Below are 19945 nucleotides of genomic sequence, written 5' to 3' on the forward strand. Positions count from 1 at the left end.
GTCTACTGTCTAGTAGGATAACACCACCTGTACTCTGAGAGTCTACTGTCTAGTAGGATAACACCACCTGTACTCTGAGAGTCTACTGTCTAGTAGGATAACACCACCTGTACTCAGAGTCTACTGTCTAGTAAGATAACACCACCTGTACTCTGAGAGTCTACTGTCTAGTAGGATAACACCACCTGTACTCTGAGAGTCTACTGTCTAGTAGGATAACACCACCTGTACTCTGAGAGTCTACTGTCTAGTAGGATAACACCACCTGTACTCAGAGTCTACAGTCTAGTAGGATAACACCACCTGTACTCAGAGTCTACAGTCTAGTAGGATAACACCACCTGTACTCTGAGAGTCTACTGTCTAGTAGGATAACACCACCTGTACTCTGAGAGTCTACTGTCTAGTAGGATAACACCACCTGTACTCAGAGTCTAGAGTCTAGTAGGATAACACCACCTGCACTCTGAGAGTATACTGTCTACTGTCTAGTAAGATAACACCACCTGTACTCTGAGAGTCTACTGTCTAGTAGGATAACACCACCTGTACTCTGAGTCCATGCTGAGTCGTGCTGCTGTGTTCATGCTGAGCCGTACTGCTCACAGTAAGCAGCTACAGCACTACATCTGTGGTCCTTCAGCAGTCCCTAGTGGTCGTCGCCAGACATGACACCCTGGTTCAGTTACAACAACAGAACAGGTTTCGGTGGCCCTACCGTGACGTACTTAACTAACAGACGTTGTGGCTGGCCTACATAGTGCCCACGAGACAGTGAGAGGCTGTGATGCTGGTGTCTGGAGCCTGAACAAGGACAAACCAGTTCAGACCAGTTCAGACCAGTTCAAAACTGATCCTAGTCATGTGTTTGTCATTTTAAACCAGATTCGTATGACACTGGGTGGGCCTCCGTGATGATAGCCTGCGACCTCTCATCCTTTTGGGTGTATAATGAATCTCATAATCAATCCCTCGTTCTGGGCAGTAACCAGACAGTAACAAGCAAGTGTGTGTGTGTGTGTCAGTCAGAGAGAGTGTGTGTGTGTGTGTCAGTCAGAGAGAGAGAGTGTGTGTGTGTGTGTGTGTGTCAGTCAGAGAGAGAGAGAGAGTGTGTGTGTGTGTGTGTGTGTGTGTGTGTGTGTGTGTGTGTGTGTGTCAGTGTGTGTGAGTCAGTGTGTGTGTGTGAGTCAGTGTGTGTGTGCGTGTGCGTGTGCGCGTGCGTGCGTGTGTGTGCGCGCGTCTCACCTGTCTGGGCTGCTCTGTGGCTCTCTGCAGGTCTGTCTTCACCTTGTTGCTGGGGTGGTTCACCACTTTGGTGACGGGCTGTTTAAAGATGGAGGCTGTCTGTCTGATAGGAAGTGCTGTGTTCAGGTCTGGTTTACCCTGAAAGGAGAGGACAGAGAGACAGGCTTGATTAAACAATAGGAGAGAGGTAGAGAGACAGTCAGGAGAGGAGAGAGGAACAATCAGAGGAGGTAGGGACAGTCAGAGGAGAAAAGAGAGGGACAGTCAGAGGAGAGGAGATAGGGACAGTCAGAGGAGAGGAGATAGGGACAGTCAGAGGAGAAGAGAGAGGGACAGTCAGAGGAGAAGAGAGAGGGACAGTCAGAGGAGAAGAGAGAGGGACAGTCAGAGGAGAAGAGAGAGGGACAGTCAGAGGAGAGGAGAGAGGGACAGTCAGAGGAGAAGAGAGAGGGACAGTCAGAGGAGAGGAGAGAGGGACAGTCAGAGGAGAGAGGGACAGTCAGAGGAAAGAGGGACAGTCAGAGGAGAGAGGGACAGTCAGAGGAGAGAGGGACAGTCAGAGGAGAAGAGAGAGGGACAGTCAGAGGAGAGAGGGACAGTCAGAGGAGAGAGGGACAGTCAGAGGAGAGAGGGACAGTCAGAGGAGAAGAGAGAGGGACAGTCAGAGGAGAGGAGAGAGGGACAGTCAGAGGAAAGAGGGACAGTCAGAGGAGAGAGGGACAGTCAGAGGAGAGAGGGACAGTCAGAGGAGAAGAGAGAGGGACAGTCAGAGGAGAAGAGAGAGGGACAGTCAGAGGAGAAGAGAGAGGGACAGTCAGAGGAGAAGAGAGAGGGACAGTCAGAGGAGAGGAGAGAGGGACAGTCAGAGGAGAAGAGAGAGGGACAGTCAGAGGAGAAGAGAGAGGGACAGTCAGAGAGGAGAGAGGGACAGTCAGAGGAGAGGAGAGAGGGACAGTCAGAGGAGAGGAGAAAGGGACAGTCAGAGGAGAGGAGAGAGGGACAGTCAGAGGAGAGGAGAGAGGGACAGTCAGAGGAGAAAAGAGAGGGGCAGTCAGAGGAGAAGAGAGAGGGACAGTCAGAGGAGAGAGGGACAGTCAGAGGAGAGAGGGACAGTCAGATGAGAGGAGAGAGGGACAGTCAGATGAGAGGAGAGAGGGACAGTCAGATGAGAGGAGAGAGGGACAGTCAGATGAGAGGAGAGGGACAGTCAGAGGAGAGAGGAGAGAGGGACAGTCAGAGGAGAGAGGGACAGTCAGAGGAGAGAGGAGAGAGGGACAGTCAGAGGAGAGAGGAGAGAGGGACAGTCAGAGGAGAGAGGAGAGAGGGACAGAGAGGAGAGAGGAACAGTCAAAGGAGAGGAGAGAGGGACAGTCAGAGGAGAGGAGAGAGGGACAGTCAGAGGAGAGAGGGACAGTCAGAGGGACAGTCAGAGGAGAGAGGGACAGTCAGAGGAGAGAGGAGAGAGGGACAGTCAGAGGAGAGAGGAGAGAGGGACAGTCAGAGGAGAGAGGAGAGAGGGACAGTCAGAGGAGAGAGGAGAGAGGGACAGTCAGAGGAGAGGAGAGAGGGACAGTCAGAGGAGAGGAGAGAGCGGACGGAAACTAGTGTTCAGTTCAAACAACTAGTGACGCAGACAGACATTCAAAGTGAACGGTTGTTTGTGTTCGGCTGCTTAGCGAGGTACTCTGCTGACATGTGCTGTGTTGAGCGACGGTTGAAGGGGTTAACTCTGATCTGTGGTTTGGCAGACACAACAGGGGGAGGGGAGGGGGACTCCTCCCTAAAGAGGACATGTGTAGAGCAGCAGAGCAGAGCGGGGGCAAACTTAAACCAAATGCCTGCACTACTCACTCAGCCGAGCGACACCGGCTCAGGGCCCTAGGCCTAACTGGAGAGGAGGATCTGTCTCTTAGTTAGCACATACTGAGTCCTCGGGAGGATCTGTGTACCAGCCAGGGCACACAGGATCCCTAGGAGGAGCTGCATACCAGAGCTCACCGACTGCCTACCAAGGCACATTAAATCCTAGAGGCAAGCTTCATGTCAGTGCACATCGAGTCCCAGAGATCAGCTGCATATCAGGACACACTGAGTCCCTAGGACGAGCTGCATATCAGGGCTTATGGAGTCCTAGGGAGGATACCAGGGCACACAGCCACGGCGGAGTTGCATATCAGGGAACAGAGTCCCAGGGCGGAGCTGCATATCAGGGCACAGAGTCCCAGGGAGGAGCTGCATATCAGGGCACAGAGTCCCAGGGAGGAGGCAGTCCTCAGGGCACAGAGTCCCAGGGAGGAGCTGCATATCAGGGCACAGAGTCCCAGGGAGGAGCTGCATATCAGGGCACAGAGTCCCAGGGAGGAGCTGCATATCAGGGCACAGAGTCCCAGGGACGTGGCAGTCCTCAGGGCACAAATTCCCAGGGAGGAGCTGCATATAAGGGCACAGAGTCCCAGGGAGGAGGCAGTCCTCAGGGCACAGAGTCCCAGGGAGGAGAGGAGGCCTCCACCTTCACAATAAATCCATGTAATGTAGCCTCCACCTTCACAATAAATCCATGTAATATAGCCTCCACCTTCACAATAAATCCATGTAATATAGCCTCCACCTTCACAATAAATCCATGTAATATAGCCTCCACCTTCACAATAAATCCATGTAATATAGCCTCCACCTTCACAATAAATCCATGTAATATATTCTACACCTTCACAATAAATCCATGTAATATAGTCTCCACCTTCACAATAAATCCATGTAATATAGTCTACACCATCACAATAAATCCATGTAATATAGTCTCCACCTTCACAATATATCCATGTAATATAGTCTACACCTTCACAATAAATCCATGTAATATAGTCTACACCTTCACAATAAATCCATGTAATATAGCCTCCACCTTCACAATAAATCCATGTAATATAGCCTCCACCTTCACAATAAATCCATGTAATATAGCCTCCACCTTCACAATAAATCCATGTAATATAGTCTACACCATCACAATAAATCCATGTAATATAGTCTACACCATCACAATAAATCCATGTAATATAGCCTACACCATCACAATAAATCCATGTAATATAGTCTACACCATCACAATAAATCCATGTAATATATTCTACACCTTCACAATAAATCCATGTAATATAGCCTACACCATCACAATATATCCATGTAATATAGTCTCCACCTTCACAATAAATCCATGTAATATAGTCTACACCATCACAATAAATCCATGTAATATAGTCTACCTACACCTTCACAATAAATCCATGTAATATAGTCTACACCATCACAATAAATCCATGTAATATAGTCTCCACCTTCACAATATATCCATGTAATATAGTCTACACCTTCACAATAAATCCATGTAATATAGTCTCCACCTTCACAATGAATCCATGTAATATAGCCTCCACCTTCACAATAAATCCATGTAATATAGCCTCCACCTTCACAATAAATCCATGTAATATAGTCTACCTACACCATCACAATAAATCCATGTAATATAGTCTACACCTTCACAATAAATCCATGTAATATAGTCTACACCTTCACAATAAATCCATGTAATATAGTCTACACCTTCACAATAAATCCATGTAATATAGCCTCCACCTTCACAATAAATCCATGTAATATAGTCTCCACCTTCACAATAAATCCATGTAATATAGTCTACACCTTCACAATAAATCCATGTAATATAGTCTCCACCTTCACAATAAATCCATGTAATATAGTCTACCTACACCATCACAATAAATCCATGTAATATAGCCTCCACCTCCACAATAAATCCATGTAATATAGCCTCCACCTTCACAATAAATCCATGTAATATAGCCTCCACCTTCACAATAAATCCATGTAATATAGCCTACACCATCACAATATATCCATGTAATATAGTCTACCTACACCATCACAATAAATCCATGTAATATAGTCTACACCTTCACAATAAATCCATGTAATATAGTCTACACCTTCACAATAAATCCATGTAATATAGCCTCCACCTTCACAGTAAATCCATGTAATATAGTCTACACCTTCACAATAAATCCATGTAATATAGTCTACACCTTCACAGTAAATCCATGTAATATAGTCTACACCATCACAATAAATCCATGTAATATAGTCTACACCTTCACAATAAATCCATGTAATATAGCCTACACCTTCACAATAAATCCATGTAATATAGTCTACACCATCACAATAAATCCATTTAATATAGTCTACACCTTCACAATAAATCCATGTAATATAGTCTATACCATCACAATATATCCATGTAATATAGTCTCCACCTTCACAATAAATCCATGTAATATAGCCTCCACCTTCACAATAAATCCATGTAATATAGCCTCCACCTTCACAATAAATCCATGTAATATAGCCTCCACCTTCACAATAAATACATGTAATATAGTCTACACCATCACAATAAATCCATGTAATATAGTCTACACCTTCACAATAAATCCATGTAATATAGTCTACACCTTCACAATAAATACATGTAATATAGTCTACACCATCACAATAAATCCATGTAATATAGTCTACCTACACCATCACAATAAATCCATGTAATATAGTCTACACCATCACAATAAATCCATGTAATATAGTCTCCACCTTCACAATAAATCCATGTAATATAGTCTACACCTTCACAATAAATCCATGTAATATAGTCTACACCATCACAATAAATACATGTAATATAGTCTACACCATCACAATAAATCCATGTAATATAGTCTACCTACACCATCACAATAAATCCATGTAATATAGTCTACACCATCACAATAAATCCATGTAATATAGTCTCCACCTTCACAATAAATCCATGTAATATAGCCTCCACCTTCACAATACATCCATGTAATATAGTCTCCACCTTCACAATAAATCCATGTAATATAGCCTCCACCTTCACAATAAATCCATGTAATATAGTCTACACCTTCACAATAAATCCATGTAATATAGTCTCCACCTTCACAATAAATCCATGTAATATAGTCTACCTACACCATCACAATAAATCCATGTAATATAGTCTCCACCTTCACAATAAATCCATGTAATATAGTCTACACCATCACAATAAATCCATGTAATATAGTCTACACCATCACAATAAATCCATGTAATATAGCCTCCACCTTCACAATAAATCCATGTAATATAGCCTCCACCTTCACAATAAATCCATGTAATATAGCCTCCACCTTCACAATAAATCCATGTAATATAGCCTCCACCTTCACAATAAATCCATGTAATATAGTCTACACCATCACAATAAATCCATGTAATATAGTCTACCTACACCTTCACAATAACTCCATGTAATATAGTCTACACCTTCACAATAAATCCATGTAATATAGTCTACACCTTCACAATAAATCCATGTAATATAGTCTACACCATCACAATAAATCCATGTAATATAGTCTACACCATCACAATAAATCCATGTAATATAGCCTCCACCTCCACAATAAATGAATGATTTATTTTAGGCAGGTCTAAAGAAACATGATAAAGAAAATGTAGTTTATATCAGAAGAACAGAATACTCTGAGTTGTCCTTATGTTAGGGTCCTGATCTGGCTAGAATACTCTGAGTTGTCCTTATGTTAGGGTCCTGATCTGGCTAGAATACTCTGAGTTGTCCTTATGTTAGGTCCTGATCTGGCTAGAATACTCTGAGTTGTCCTTATGTTAGGGTCCTGATCTGGCTAGAATACTCTGAGTTGTCCTTATGTTAGGGTCCTGATCTGGCTAGAATACTCTGAGTTGTCCTTATGTTAGGGTCCTGATCTGGCTAGAATACTCTGAGTTGTCCTTATGTTAGGGTCCTGATCTGGCTAGAATACTCTGAGTTGTCCTTATGTTAGGGTCCTGATCTGGCTAGAATACTCTGAGTTGTCCTTATGTTAGGGTCCTGATCTGGCTAGAATACTCTGAGTTGTCCTTATGTTAGGGTCCTGATCTGGCTAGAATACTCTGAGTTGTCCTTATGTTAGGTCCTGATCTGGCTAGAATACTCTGAGTTGTCCTTATGTTAGGTCCTGATCTGGCTAGAATACTCTGAGTTGTCCTTATGTTAGGTCCTGATCTGGCTAGAATACTCTGAGTTGTCCTTATGTTAGGTCCTGATCTGGCTAGAATACTCTGAGTTGTCCTTATGTTAGGGTCCTGATCTGGCTAGAATACTCTGAGTTGTCCTTATGTTAGGTCCTGATCTGGCTAGAATACTCTGAGTTGTCCTTATGTTAGGTCCTGATCTGGCTAGAATACTCTGAGTTGTCCTTATGTTAGGTCCTGATCTGGCTAGAATACTCTGAGTTGTCCTTGTTATTTCCTGATCTGGCTAGAATACTCTGAGTTGTCCTTGTTATTTCCTGATCTGGCTAGAATACTCTGAGTTGTCCTTGTTATTTCCTGATCTGGCTAGAATACTCTGAGTTGTCCTTGTTATTTCCTGATCTGGCTAGAATACTCTGAGTTGTCCTTGTTATTTCCTGATCTGGCTGTGCCATATGGCTACACTGGTTCATTTAGCAGACAAGAGTTGCTTAGAATTCAGAGTCATTATTTTATAATCTGAAGAATACAATTGGAAGGATATTTTCTCCAAATGATTTGTTGGGAGGGCGCACATGCGGCTATTCTGTGTTGAACAGTTAACAAAGAAACAGGTACTCCATATTGAGTCATTTATGCAACTTCAGTTGTTCTACAAACATTGGGCTATATGATTAGATATTTAATACACTCTGAGGCTGCATGATGCGAGTCTACTGATGATTTGAAAGTCGTGATCTCTAGCCGGCAAACACAACACAGGACATCGTGTCACGGATGTCTAAATCCAAAAACAGATCTTTTGGCCCATGGGTAAAAAAAATAATATGTTAATAGTGTAGATAATCCTCCAAGAACATGGTCACCAACCGGTCGTTTCTTGATCGGCTGGTGGATCTTCAAGGCATTCCTAGTTGTTCACCGAACATTTCTGCAGAAAAGACAACGTGTTGAGCTGTTGGTGGACTTGATTCAGAAGGCCTGTACACTGGGTCGGAAAAGTGTTCCCATGTGGAACCATTTCATTTGTCTGGAAAAGACTAACGCCGCCTACCAGGCGGACCGGGAGATCTGGGGCTAAATTCGACTGTGTCTACTGCGCTGGCCAATCCGATAGCTCAAAATCAACATGCCTACAACTTCAATGACCCCACGGAAAAGTTTGATACTAGCCTGGGTGAGATTTGATCACTTTTTAAAAACAGTGACCAGAGAGAGACGGTCGAAGAATTCAGCGACGAGCTGCCGTTTTTTTGAGTGAGTTCATGTTTAAACTCAACCCTTGTTTTTATTCAATACTATTACAGAACATAAAAACACACTTCTCCCTACTTCCCCTAGAGCTGCAGCTGCAGTGAATGAGTAGCCAAGTGTATCGACAGGCCTGTGGTTTTATTATTAGCAGCTCGTCTATTTTAATATCAAGAAATATCTCACTTTCTCTGGTCATAGGAACAACATGAATTTGTGCCTGAGGCAGATGCGGCGCGACTCGAGTTTTGCCATCAGGTGGAAGATGGAGCCCCATTCTCTGTGGTCAGACTCACCGTAGGAAAGTAAGGAGAGAGCGGGGACCGTGAGAGAGCGGGGACCGTGAGAGATGGACCCTCTGCTGCACCTCTCCCCTCTACTGAGACTAATGCCGCGTTTAAGACAACGGGGAACTCGGAAATCTCAGATTTCCAACTTCAGTGAGTTCAAGACACCCGGGAAAAACGGTCATCCAACTCGGAATTCCAAGTCAGAAACTCTGGCATCTTTCTAGAGCTCTGACTGTCCGACCTGAAGATCACCGACGCCATGATTTGACCTTGTTTCAACCCCCCAAGTTACCAGTTGTCTTGAAAGCATCATGAACATCAGATGCAGTCCAGTCAAATAAAAAAGATAATTATTAAAATTTATGTTCAGCTGTGCCTCGCTACACCAACTGATGTATTTTATTATCAAAGCTCGAGTTTTGAAATATAATATGTTTTGAGAAGAACAATATTGGCAGGCCAGGCATATCGCGAATATGCTGTTGATTATGTAGTCAGCCTACTGCACAAACCTCATTCCTACAGAACCGTTTTTTTTTTTTTTCATATTTTTTATAAGGTTAATGTTACATTATTTAAGTCATGTTTAAAGAAACAATTTGAACAGTAGGTCTCGGTGTCACACCCTGGTCAAAGTATTTTGTGTTTATCTTTATTTATTTGGTCAGGCCAGGGTGTGGCATGGGTTTTTGTTTGTGGTGTGTATTTATGGGGATTGTAGCTAGTGGGGTGTTCTAGCTAAGTCTATGGCTGTCTGAAGTGGTTCTCAATCAGAGGCAGGTGTTTATCGTTGTCTCTGATTGGGAACCATATTTAGGCAGCCATATTCTTTGAGTTTGTCGTGGGTGATTGTCCTTAGTGTCCTTATGTCGTTAGTCTGTGTTAGGTTACACAAGTATAGGCTGTTTCGGTTTTCGTTAAGTTTATTGTTTTGGTAGTGTTTGTGTTTAGTGTGTTACTTCATTAAACATGGATTGCAATAGACACGCCGCATTTTGGTCCGACTCTCCTTCTCATACAGAAAACCGTTACACTCGGCTTTGCTTTTTTGACTGCGAAAGTGATCTTGACTCAGAAATGGTTAGTGACCACTGCTCTGAAGAACACAATGGTCCTAAACCTCACGTCTCTGTCATAATTCGTTCAAAAGCGATTGTAGTTTTTTTTTTACCCTTGTAGGATGGACAGAATCCGGGTGACTGAATCAATGGAGGCCAGAGAAAGACAACAAAAAAAAGTGGTCAAAAATCGAGTAAATAGCGTCACATCAGCTAGGCTGGGTTCTGTACAAGAATCAAGGCTACTGGATTGCTGACAGACTGACTTTCCTGTTGAACTCATCTTTCTTCTTGAGGTCTAAATCAGTCCCTGATTAGAGGAGAATCACTCACCTGGTGTCCCAGGTCTAAATCAGTCCCTGATTAGAGGAGAATCACTCACCTGGTGTTCCAGGTCTAAATCAGTCCCTGATTAGAGGGGAATCACCCACCTGGTGTCCCAGGTCTAAATCAGTCCCTGATTAGAGGAGAATCACTCACCTGGTGTTCCAGGTCTAAATCAGTCCCTGATTAGAGGGGAATCACCCACCTGGTGTCCCAGGTCTAAATCAGTCCCTGATTAGAGGAGAATCACCCACCTGGTGTCCCAGGTCTAAATCAGTCCCTGATTAGAGGAGAATCACTCACCTGGTGTCCCAGGTCTAAATCAGTCCCTGATTAGAGGGGAATCACCCACCTGGTGTCCCAGGTCTAAATCAGTCCCTGATTAGAGGGGAATCACCCACCTGGTGTCCCAGGTCTAAATCAGTCCCTGATTAGAGGAGAATCACCCACCTGGTGTCCCAGGTCTAAATCAGTCCCTGATTAGAGAATCACCCACCTGGTGTCTCAGGTCTAAATCAGTCCCTGATTAGAGGGGAATCACCCACCTGGTGTCCCAGGTCTAAATCAGTCCCTGATTAGAGGGGAATCACCCACCTGGTGTCCAGGTCTAAATCAGTCCCTGATTAGAACACACACACAAGGAAGGAGTACTCTCCTCTCCAGCTCTGGGTCGGTGCACTCTCCCCAACGTACTGACTGTATGGTGGGTGGGATACTAGATATGTACTGACTGACTGTACGGTGGGTGGGGTACTAGATGTGTACTGACTGACTGTACGGTGGATGGGGTACTAGATGTGTACTGACTGACTGTACGGTGGATGGGGTACTAGATGTGTACTGACTGACTGTACGGTGGATGGGGTACTAGATGTGTACTGACTGACTGGTAGGTGGATGGGGTACTAGATGTGTACTGACTGACTTACGGTGGATGGGGTACTAGATGTGTACTGACTGACTGGTAGGTGGATGGGGTACTAGATGTTTACTGACTGACTGGTAGGTGGATGGGGTACTAGATGTTTACTGACTGACTGGTAGGTGGATGGGGTACTAGATGTTTACTGACTGACTGTACGGTGGGTGGGGTACTAGATGTGTACTGACTGACTGTACGGTGGATGGGGTACTAGATGTGTACTGACTGTACGGTGGATGGGGTACTAGATGTGTACTGACTGACTGTACGGTGGATGGGGTACTAGATGTGTACTGACTGACTGGTAGGTGGATGGGGTACTAGATGTGTACTGACTGACTTACGGTGGATGGGGTACTAGATGTGTACTGACTGACTTACGGTGGATGGGGTACTAGATGTGTACTGACTGACTGTACGGTGGATGGGGTACTAGATGTGTACTGACTGACTGGTAGGTGGATGGGGTACTAGATGTTTACTGACTGACTGGTAGGTGGATGGGGTACTAGATGTTTACTGACTGACTGGTAGGTGGATGGGGTACTAGATGTTTACTGACTGACTGGTAGGTGGATGGGGTACTAGATGTGTACTGACTGAATGTACGGTGGATGGGGTACTAGATGTGTACTGACTGACTGTACGATGGGTGGAGTACTAGATGTGTACTGACTGACTGGCAGGTGAGGGGAGAGCCACCAGTAGAGCCTCTGTCTGTATGACCTCTGACCTACAAATAACCCAGCCGATAACATAGAAACGTAATTACTAGTATGGATTCCCATCGATTCTCTTTCTATGCACTACACAACTAGAACAGATATCCCTGGGTATCACACACACCCACCCACCCACCCCTGGGTCGCTCGTCTTTTCAGTTCGCTGCAGCTAGCGACTGGAAGGAGCTGCAACAAAACACTCAAACTGGACAGTTTTATCTCTTCATTCAAAGACTCAATCATGGAGCTGTCACTCTGACTGACAGTTGTGGCTGCTTTACGCGATGTATTGTTGTCTCTACCTTCTTACCCTTTGTGCTGTTGTCTGTGCCCAATAATGTGTGTACCCTGTTTTGTTCTGCTACCATGTTGTGCTGCTGCCATGTTGTGCTGCTGCATGTTGCGTTGCTACCACGTTGTTTTCATGTTGCGTTGCTACCACGTTGTTGTCATGTTGCGTTGCTACCACGTTGTTGTCATGTTGCGTTGCTACCACGTTGTTGTCATGTTGTGTTGCTACCACGTTGTTGTCATGTTGTGTTGCTACCACGTTGTTGTCATGTTGCGTTGCTACCACGTTGTTGTCATGTTGCGTTGCTACCACGTTGTTGTCATGTTGTGTTGCTACCACGTTGTTGTCATGTTGTGTTGCTACCACGTTGTTGTCATGTTGTGTTGCTACCACGTTGTTGTCATGTTGCGTTGCTACCACGTTGTTGTCATGTTGCGTTGCTACCACGTTGTTGTCATGTTGTGTTGCTACCACGTTGTTGTCATGTTGTGTTGCTACCACGTTGTTGTCATGTTGTGTTGCTACCACGTTGTTGTCATGTTGTGTTGCTACCACGTTGTTGTCATGTTGTGTTGCTGCCACGTTGTTGTCATGTTGTGTTGCTACCACGTTGTCATGTTGTGTTGCTACCATGTTGTTGTCATGTTGTGTTGCTACCACGTTGTCATGTTGTGTTGCTGCCACGTTGTTGTTGTGTTGTGTTGCTTCCATGTTGTTGTCATGTTGTGTTGCTTCCATGTTGTTGTCATGTTGTGTTGCTACCATGTTGTTGTCATGTGCTGCTACCATGTTGTTGTCATGTTGTGTTGCTACCATGTTGTTGTCATGTTGCTACCATGTTGTTGTCATGTTGTGCTGCTACCATGTTGTTGTCATGTGGTATTGCTGCCATGCTATGTTGTTAGGTCTCTTTATGTAGTGTTGTGATGTCTCTCTTGTCGTGATGCGTATTTTGTCCTATATTGTTTATTATAATTCTTTTTTTAAAATCTCAGCCCCGCAGGAGACCTTTTCTCAGGTTGCCATTGTGAATAAGAATTTGTTCTTAACTGACTTGCCTAGTTAAATAAAGGTTAAATAAATACAAAAACAGACTCAACTACAACAAGATATACTCAACAACAACTACAACAACATATATACTCAACAACAACTACTACAACAACAGATATACTCAACAACAACTACTACAACATATATACTCAACAACAACTACAACAACAACAATAGATATACTCAACAACTACTACAACATATATACTCAACAACAACTACTACAACAACAGATATACTCAACAACTACTACAACAGATATACTCAACAACTACTACAACAACAGATATACTACAACAACAACAATAGATATACTCAACAACTACAACAACAGATATACTCAACAACTACTACAACAGATATACTCAACAACAACTACTACAACAACAGATATACTCAACAACAACTACTACAACAACAGATATACTCAACTACTACAACAACAGATATACTCAACAACAACTACTACAACAACAGATATACTCAACAACTACTACAACAACAGATATACTCAACAACTACAACAACAGATATACTCAACAACAACTACTACAACAACAGATATACTCAACAACAACTACTACAACAACAGATATACTCAACTACTACAACAACAGATATACTCAACAACAACTACTACAACAACAACAATAGATATACTCAACAACTACTACAACAGATATACTCAACAACAACTACAACAACAACAGATATACTCAACAACTACTACAACAGATATACTCAACAACAACTACAACAACAACAGATATACTCAACAACTACTACAACAGATATACTCAACAACAACTACAACAACAACAGATATACTCAACAACTACTACAACAGATATACTCAACAACAACTACAACAACAACAGATATACTCAACAACTACTACAACAGATATACTCAACAACTACTACTACAACAACAGATATACTCAACAACTACTACAACAGATATACTCAACAACTACTACTACAACAACAGATATACTCAACAACTACTACAACAGATATACTCAACAACAACTACTACAACAACAACAGATATACTCAACAACTACTACAACAGATATACTCAACAACTACTACTACAACATATATACTCAACAACTACTACAACAACAACAGATATACTCAACAACTACTACTACAGATATACTCAACAACTACTACAACAACAGATATACTCAACAACTACTACAACAGATATACTCAACAACTACTACAACAACAGATATACTCAACAACTACTACAACAACAGATATACTCAACAACTACTACAACAGATATACTCAACAACAACTACTACAACAACAGATATACTCAACAACTACTACAACAACAACAGATATACTCAACAACAACTACTACAACAACAGATATACTCAACAACTACTACAACAGATATACTCAACAACTACTACAACAGATATACTCAACAACTACTACAACAACAACAGATATACTCAACAACTACTACAACAGATATACTCAACAACAACTACTACAACATATATACTCAACAACAACTACTACAACAGATATACTCAACAACAACAACTACTACAACATATATACTCAACAACTACTACAACATATATACTCAACAACAACTACTACAACAACATATATACTCAACAACAACTACAACATATATACTCAACAACAACTACTACAACAACAGATATACTCAACAACAACAACTACTACAACATATATACTCAACAACTACTACAACATATATACTCAACAACAACAACTACTACAACATATATACTCAACAACTACTACAACAGATATACTCAACAACAACTACTACAACAGATATACTCAACAACAACAACTACTACAACATATATACTCAACAACTACTACAACATATATACTCAACAACAACTACAACAACATATATACTCAACAACAACTACAACATATATACTCAACAACAACTACTACAACAACAGATATACTCAACAACTACTACAACAGATATACTCAACAACAACTACTACAACAACAGATATACTCAACAACTACTACAACAACAGATATACTCAACAACTACTACTACAACAACAACAGATATACTCAACAACTACTACTACAACTAGAACAGATATACTCAACAACAACTACTACAACAACAACAGATATACTCAACAACTACTACAACAGATATACTCAACAACTACTACAACAACAACAGATATACTCAACAACTACTACAACAACAACAGATATACTCAACAACTACTACAACAAAAACAGATATACTCAACAACTACTACAACAGATATACTCAACAACAACTACTACAACAACAGATATACTCAACAACTACTACAACAACAGATATACTCAACAACTACTACTACAACAACAACAGATATACTCAACAACTACTACTACAACTAGAACAGATATACTCAACAACAACTACTACAACAACAACAGATATACTCAACAACTACTACAACAGATATACTCAACAACTACTACAACAACAGATATACTCAACAACTACTACAACAGATATACTCAACAACTACTACAACAACAACAGATATACTCAACAACTACTACAACAGATATACTCAACAACTACTACAACAACAACAGATATACTCAACAACTACTACAACAACAACAGATATACTCAACAACTACTACAACAACAGATATACTCAACAACTACTACAACAACAGATATACTCAACAATACTCAAGTACATTGTCTAGACATTAAAACTCCTGCTAGAACAGGGCTGAGACTAGACTGATCCACTGCTAGCACAGGGCTGAGTCTAGACTGATCCACTGCTAGCACAGGGCTGAGTCTAGACTGATCCACTGCTAGCACAGGGCTGAGACTAGACAGATCCACTGCTAGCACAGGGCTGAGACTAGACAGATCCACTGCTAGCACAGGGCTGAGACTAGACAGATCCACTGCTAGCACAGGGCTGAGACTAGACAGATCCACTGCTAGCACAGGGCTGAGACTAGACAGATCCACTGCTAGCACAGGGCTGAGACTAGACAGATCCACTGCTAGCACAGGGCTGAGACTAGACTGATCCACTGCTAGCACAGGGCTGAGACTAGACAGATCCACTGCTAGCACAGGGCTGAGACTAGACAGATCCACTGCTAGCACAGGGCTGAGACTAGACAGATCCACTGCTAGCACAGGGCTGAGACTAGACTGATCCACTGCTAGCACAGGGCTGAGACTAGACAGATCCACTGCTAGCACAGGGCTGAGACTAGACAGATCCACTGCTAACACAGGGCTGAGACTAGACTGGTCCACTGCTAACACAGGGCTGAGACTAGACTGGTCCACTGCTAACACAGGGCTGAGACTAGACTGGTCCACTGCTAACACAGGGCTGAGACTAGACTGGTCCACTGCTAACACAGGGCTGAGACTAGACTGGTCCACTGCTAACACAGGGCTGAGACGAGACTGATCCACTGCTAGCACAGGGCTGAGACTAGACTGGTCCACTGCTAACACAGGGCTGAGACTAGACTGATCCACTGCTAGCACAGGGCTGAGACTAGACTGATCCACTGCTAGCACAGGGCTGAGACTAGACTGATCCACTGCTAGCACAGGGCTGAGACTAGACTGATCCACTGCTAGCACAGGGCTGAGACTAGACAGATCCACTGCTAGCACAGGGCTGAGACTAGACTGATCCACTGCTAGCACAGGGCTGAGACTAGACTGATCCACTGCTAGCACAGGGCTGAGACTAGACAGATCCACTGCTAGCACAGGGCTGAGACTAGACTGGTCCACTGCTAACACAGGGCTGAGACTAGACTGATCCACTGCTAGCACAGGGCTGAGACTAGACAGATCCACTGCTAGCACAGGGCTGAGACTAGACAGATCCACTGCTAGCACAGGGCTGAGACTAGACAGATCCACTGTTAGCACAGGGCTGAGTCTAGACTGATCCACTGCTAGCACAGGGCTGAGACTAGACAGATCCACTGCTAGCACAGGGCTGAGACTAGACTGATCCACTGCTAGCACAGGGCTGAGACTAGACAGATCCACTGCTAGCACAGGGCTGAGACTAGACAGATCCACTGCTAGCACAGGGCTGAGACTAGACAGATCCACTGTTAGCACAGGGCTGAGACTAGACAGATCCACTGCTAGCACAGGGCTGAGTCTAGACTGATCCACTGCTAGCACAGGGCTGAGTCTAGACTGATCCACTGCTAGCACAGGGCTGAGAGTTGTTAGGAACTGAGAATAATCTTCTGTAAAAAGAGACCATGGTCTCAATGACTCCCTGTTGAAATAAAGACTAAATAAATACCATTGGCCATTGTTAGAACGCAGTGAACAGCAGGACCCTGATGTGTAGCCGAGGCGAACCTGTACCTTGTTGATGGTGAGGTTCTCATTCCGTAGCCTCTGTTTGTTCTTCTGCAGCTTGCTGGGCATCATCATTTTGCCAGTTCGGAAGTCGAAACATCCCAGGTCTACCGTGTTGCCTAGGTAACGGGACAGCTGGGGTTTGCTCCGGAACTTCTTCCCTTTTGGACTGAGGGGGGAGAGGAAAGACAAACAACAACAACAACAACAAGAGCATTAGATCACAAATAACAACAGATTACAAACAACAACAGCAGTAGATCATTGACAACAACAGCAAACCCAGCATGGCATCACAACCCAGCAACAGAACCCAGGTCAAACCCAGCAACATAGCCCTGGTCAAACCCAGCAACATAACCCTGGTCAAACCCAGCATCATAACCCAGCAATATAACCCAGGTCAAACCCAGAATCACAACCCAGTAATATAACCCAGGTCAAACCCAGCATCACAACCCAGCAACATAACCCTGGTCAAACCCAGCATCATAACCCAGCATCATAACCCTGGTCAAACCCAGCATCATAACCCAGCATCATAACCCAGGTCAAACCCAGCATCACAACCCAGGTCAAACCCATCATCACAACCCAGCAACATAACCCTGGTCAAACCCAGCATCATAACCCAGCAACATAACCCTGGTCAAACCCAGCATCATAACCCAGCATCATAACCCAGCATCATAACCCAGCAACATAGCCCAGGTCAAACCCAGCATAAATAACTCAGCAACATAACCCAGGTCAAACCCATCTTTACAACCCAGCAACATAACCCTGGTCAAACCCAGCATCATAACCCAGCATCATAACCCAGCATCATAACCCAGCAACATAACCCAGGTCAAACCCAGCATAAATAACTCAGCAACATAACCCAGGTCAAACCCATCTTTACAACCCAGCAACATAACTCAGCAACATAACCCAGGTCAAACCCAGCATCACAACCCAGCAACATAACCCAGCAATATAACCCAGGTCAAACCCAGCAACATAACCCAGCAATATAACTCAGGTCAAACCCAGAATCACAACCCAGCAATATAACCCAGGTCAAATCCAGAATCACAACCCAGCAACATAACCCAGCAATATAACCCAGGTCAAACCCAGCAACATAACCCAGGTCAAACCCAGCATGATAACCCAGCAACATAACCCAGCATCATAACCCAGCAACATAACCCTGGTCAAACCCAGCATCACAACCCAGCAACATAACCCAGCAACATAACCCAGGTCAAACCCAGCATCATAACCCAGCAATATAACCCAGCAACATAACCCAGCAACATAGCCCTGGTCAAACCCAGCATCATAACCCAGCAACATAACCCAGCATCATAACCCAGCAACATAGCCCTGGTCAAACCCAGCATCATAACCCAGCAACATAACCCAGCATCATAACCCAGCAACATAGCCCTGGTCAAACCCAGCAACAATACCTCAAGTTTTTCCTAACGTAAAAATGCAAATACATGCTAGAAGGCATCAATAGGATCTCGCTAGCTCGGCTCGGCCCCTCTCCTGGTTCTGCCCACTATAACTAATTTGTTCACATTGGAAACGACAGGCTGAGGCATTCACAGTCTAATAACAACAACACTGATGAATGAGGCATTCACAGTCTAATAACAACAACACTAATGAAGGAGACATTCACAGTCTAATAATAACACTGATGACGGAGACATTCACAGTCTAATAACAACAACACTGATGGAGGAGACATTCACAGTCTAATAACAACACTAATGAAGGAGACATTCACAGTCTAATAACAACACTGATGACGGAGGCATTCACAGTCTAATAACAACAACACTGATGAATGAGACATTCACAGTCTAATAACACTGATGGAGGAGACATTCACAGTCTAATAACAACACTGATGAAAGAGGCATTCACAGTCTAATAACAACAACACTAATGAAGGAGACATTCACAGTCTAATAATAACAACACTGATGACGGAGGCATTCACAGTCTAATAACAACACTAATGAAGGAGACATTCACAGTCTAATAACAACACTGATGACGGAGGCATTCACAGTCTAATAACAACAACACTGATGAATGAGACATTCACAGTCTAATAACACTGATGGAGGAGACATTCACAGTCTAATAACAACAACACTAATGAAGGAGACATTCACAGTCTAATAACAACAACACTAATGAAGGAGACATTCACAGTCTAATAACAACAACACTAATGAAG

At 43.3% G+C, this 19945-nt stretch overlaps 1 protein-coding gene across 1 annotated transcript in view; it reads right to left on the bottom strand.

Annotated features, from left to right (window-relative positions):
* Nucleotides 1-19945, bottom strand: part of mbd2 (methyl-CpG binding domain protein 2) — a 104050-nt gene that overhangs the window by 60312 nt on the left and 23793 nt on the right. The window contains exons 2-3 of the mRNA XM_036936779.1: nt 17710-17872; nt 1246-1383 (exon numbers count right to left, since the gene is read on the bottom strand). Of these exons, the coding sequence (XP_036792674.1) occupies nt 1246-1383; nt 17710-17872 (301 nt within the window). The remainder of the gene's footprint in view (nt 1-1245; nt 1384-17709; nt 17873-19945) is intronic.

The sequence above is a fragment of the Oncorhynchus mykiss genome, chromosome 12 (assembly GCF_013265735.2).
Source record: "Oncorhynchus mykiss isolate Arlee chromosome 12, USDA_OmykA_1.1, whole genome shotgun sequence".
In the NCBI taxonomy this organism is placed as follows: Eukaryota; Metazoa; Chordata; class Actinopteri; order Salmoniformes; family Salmonidae; genus Oncorhynchus; species Oncorhynchus mykiss.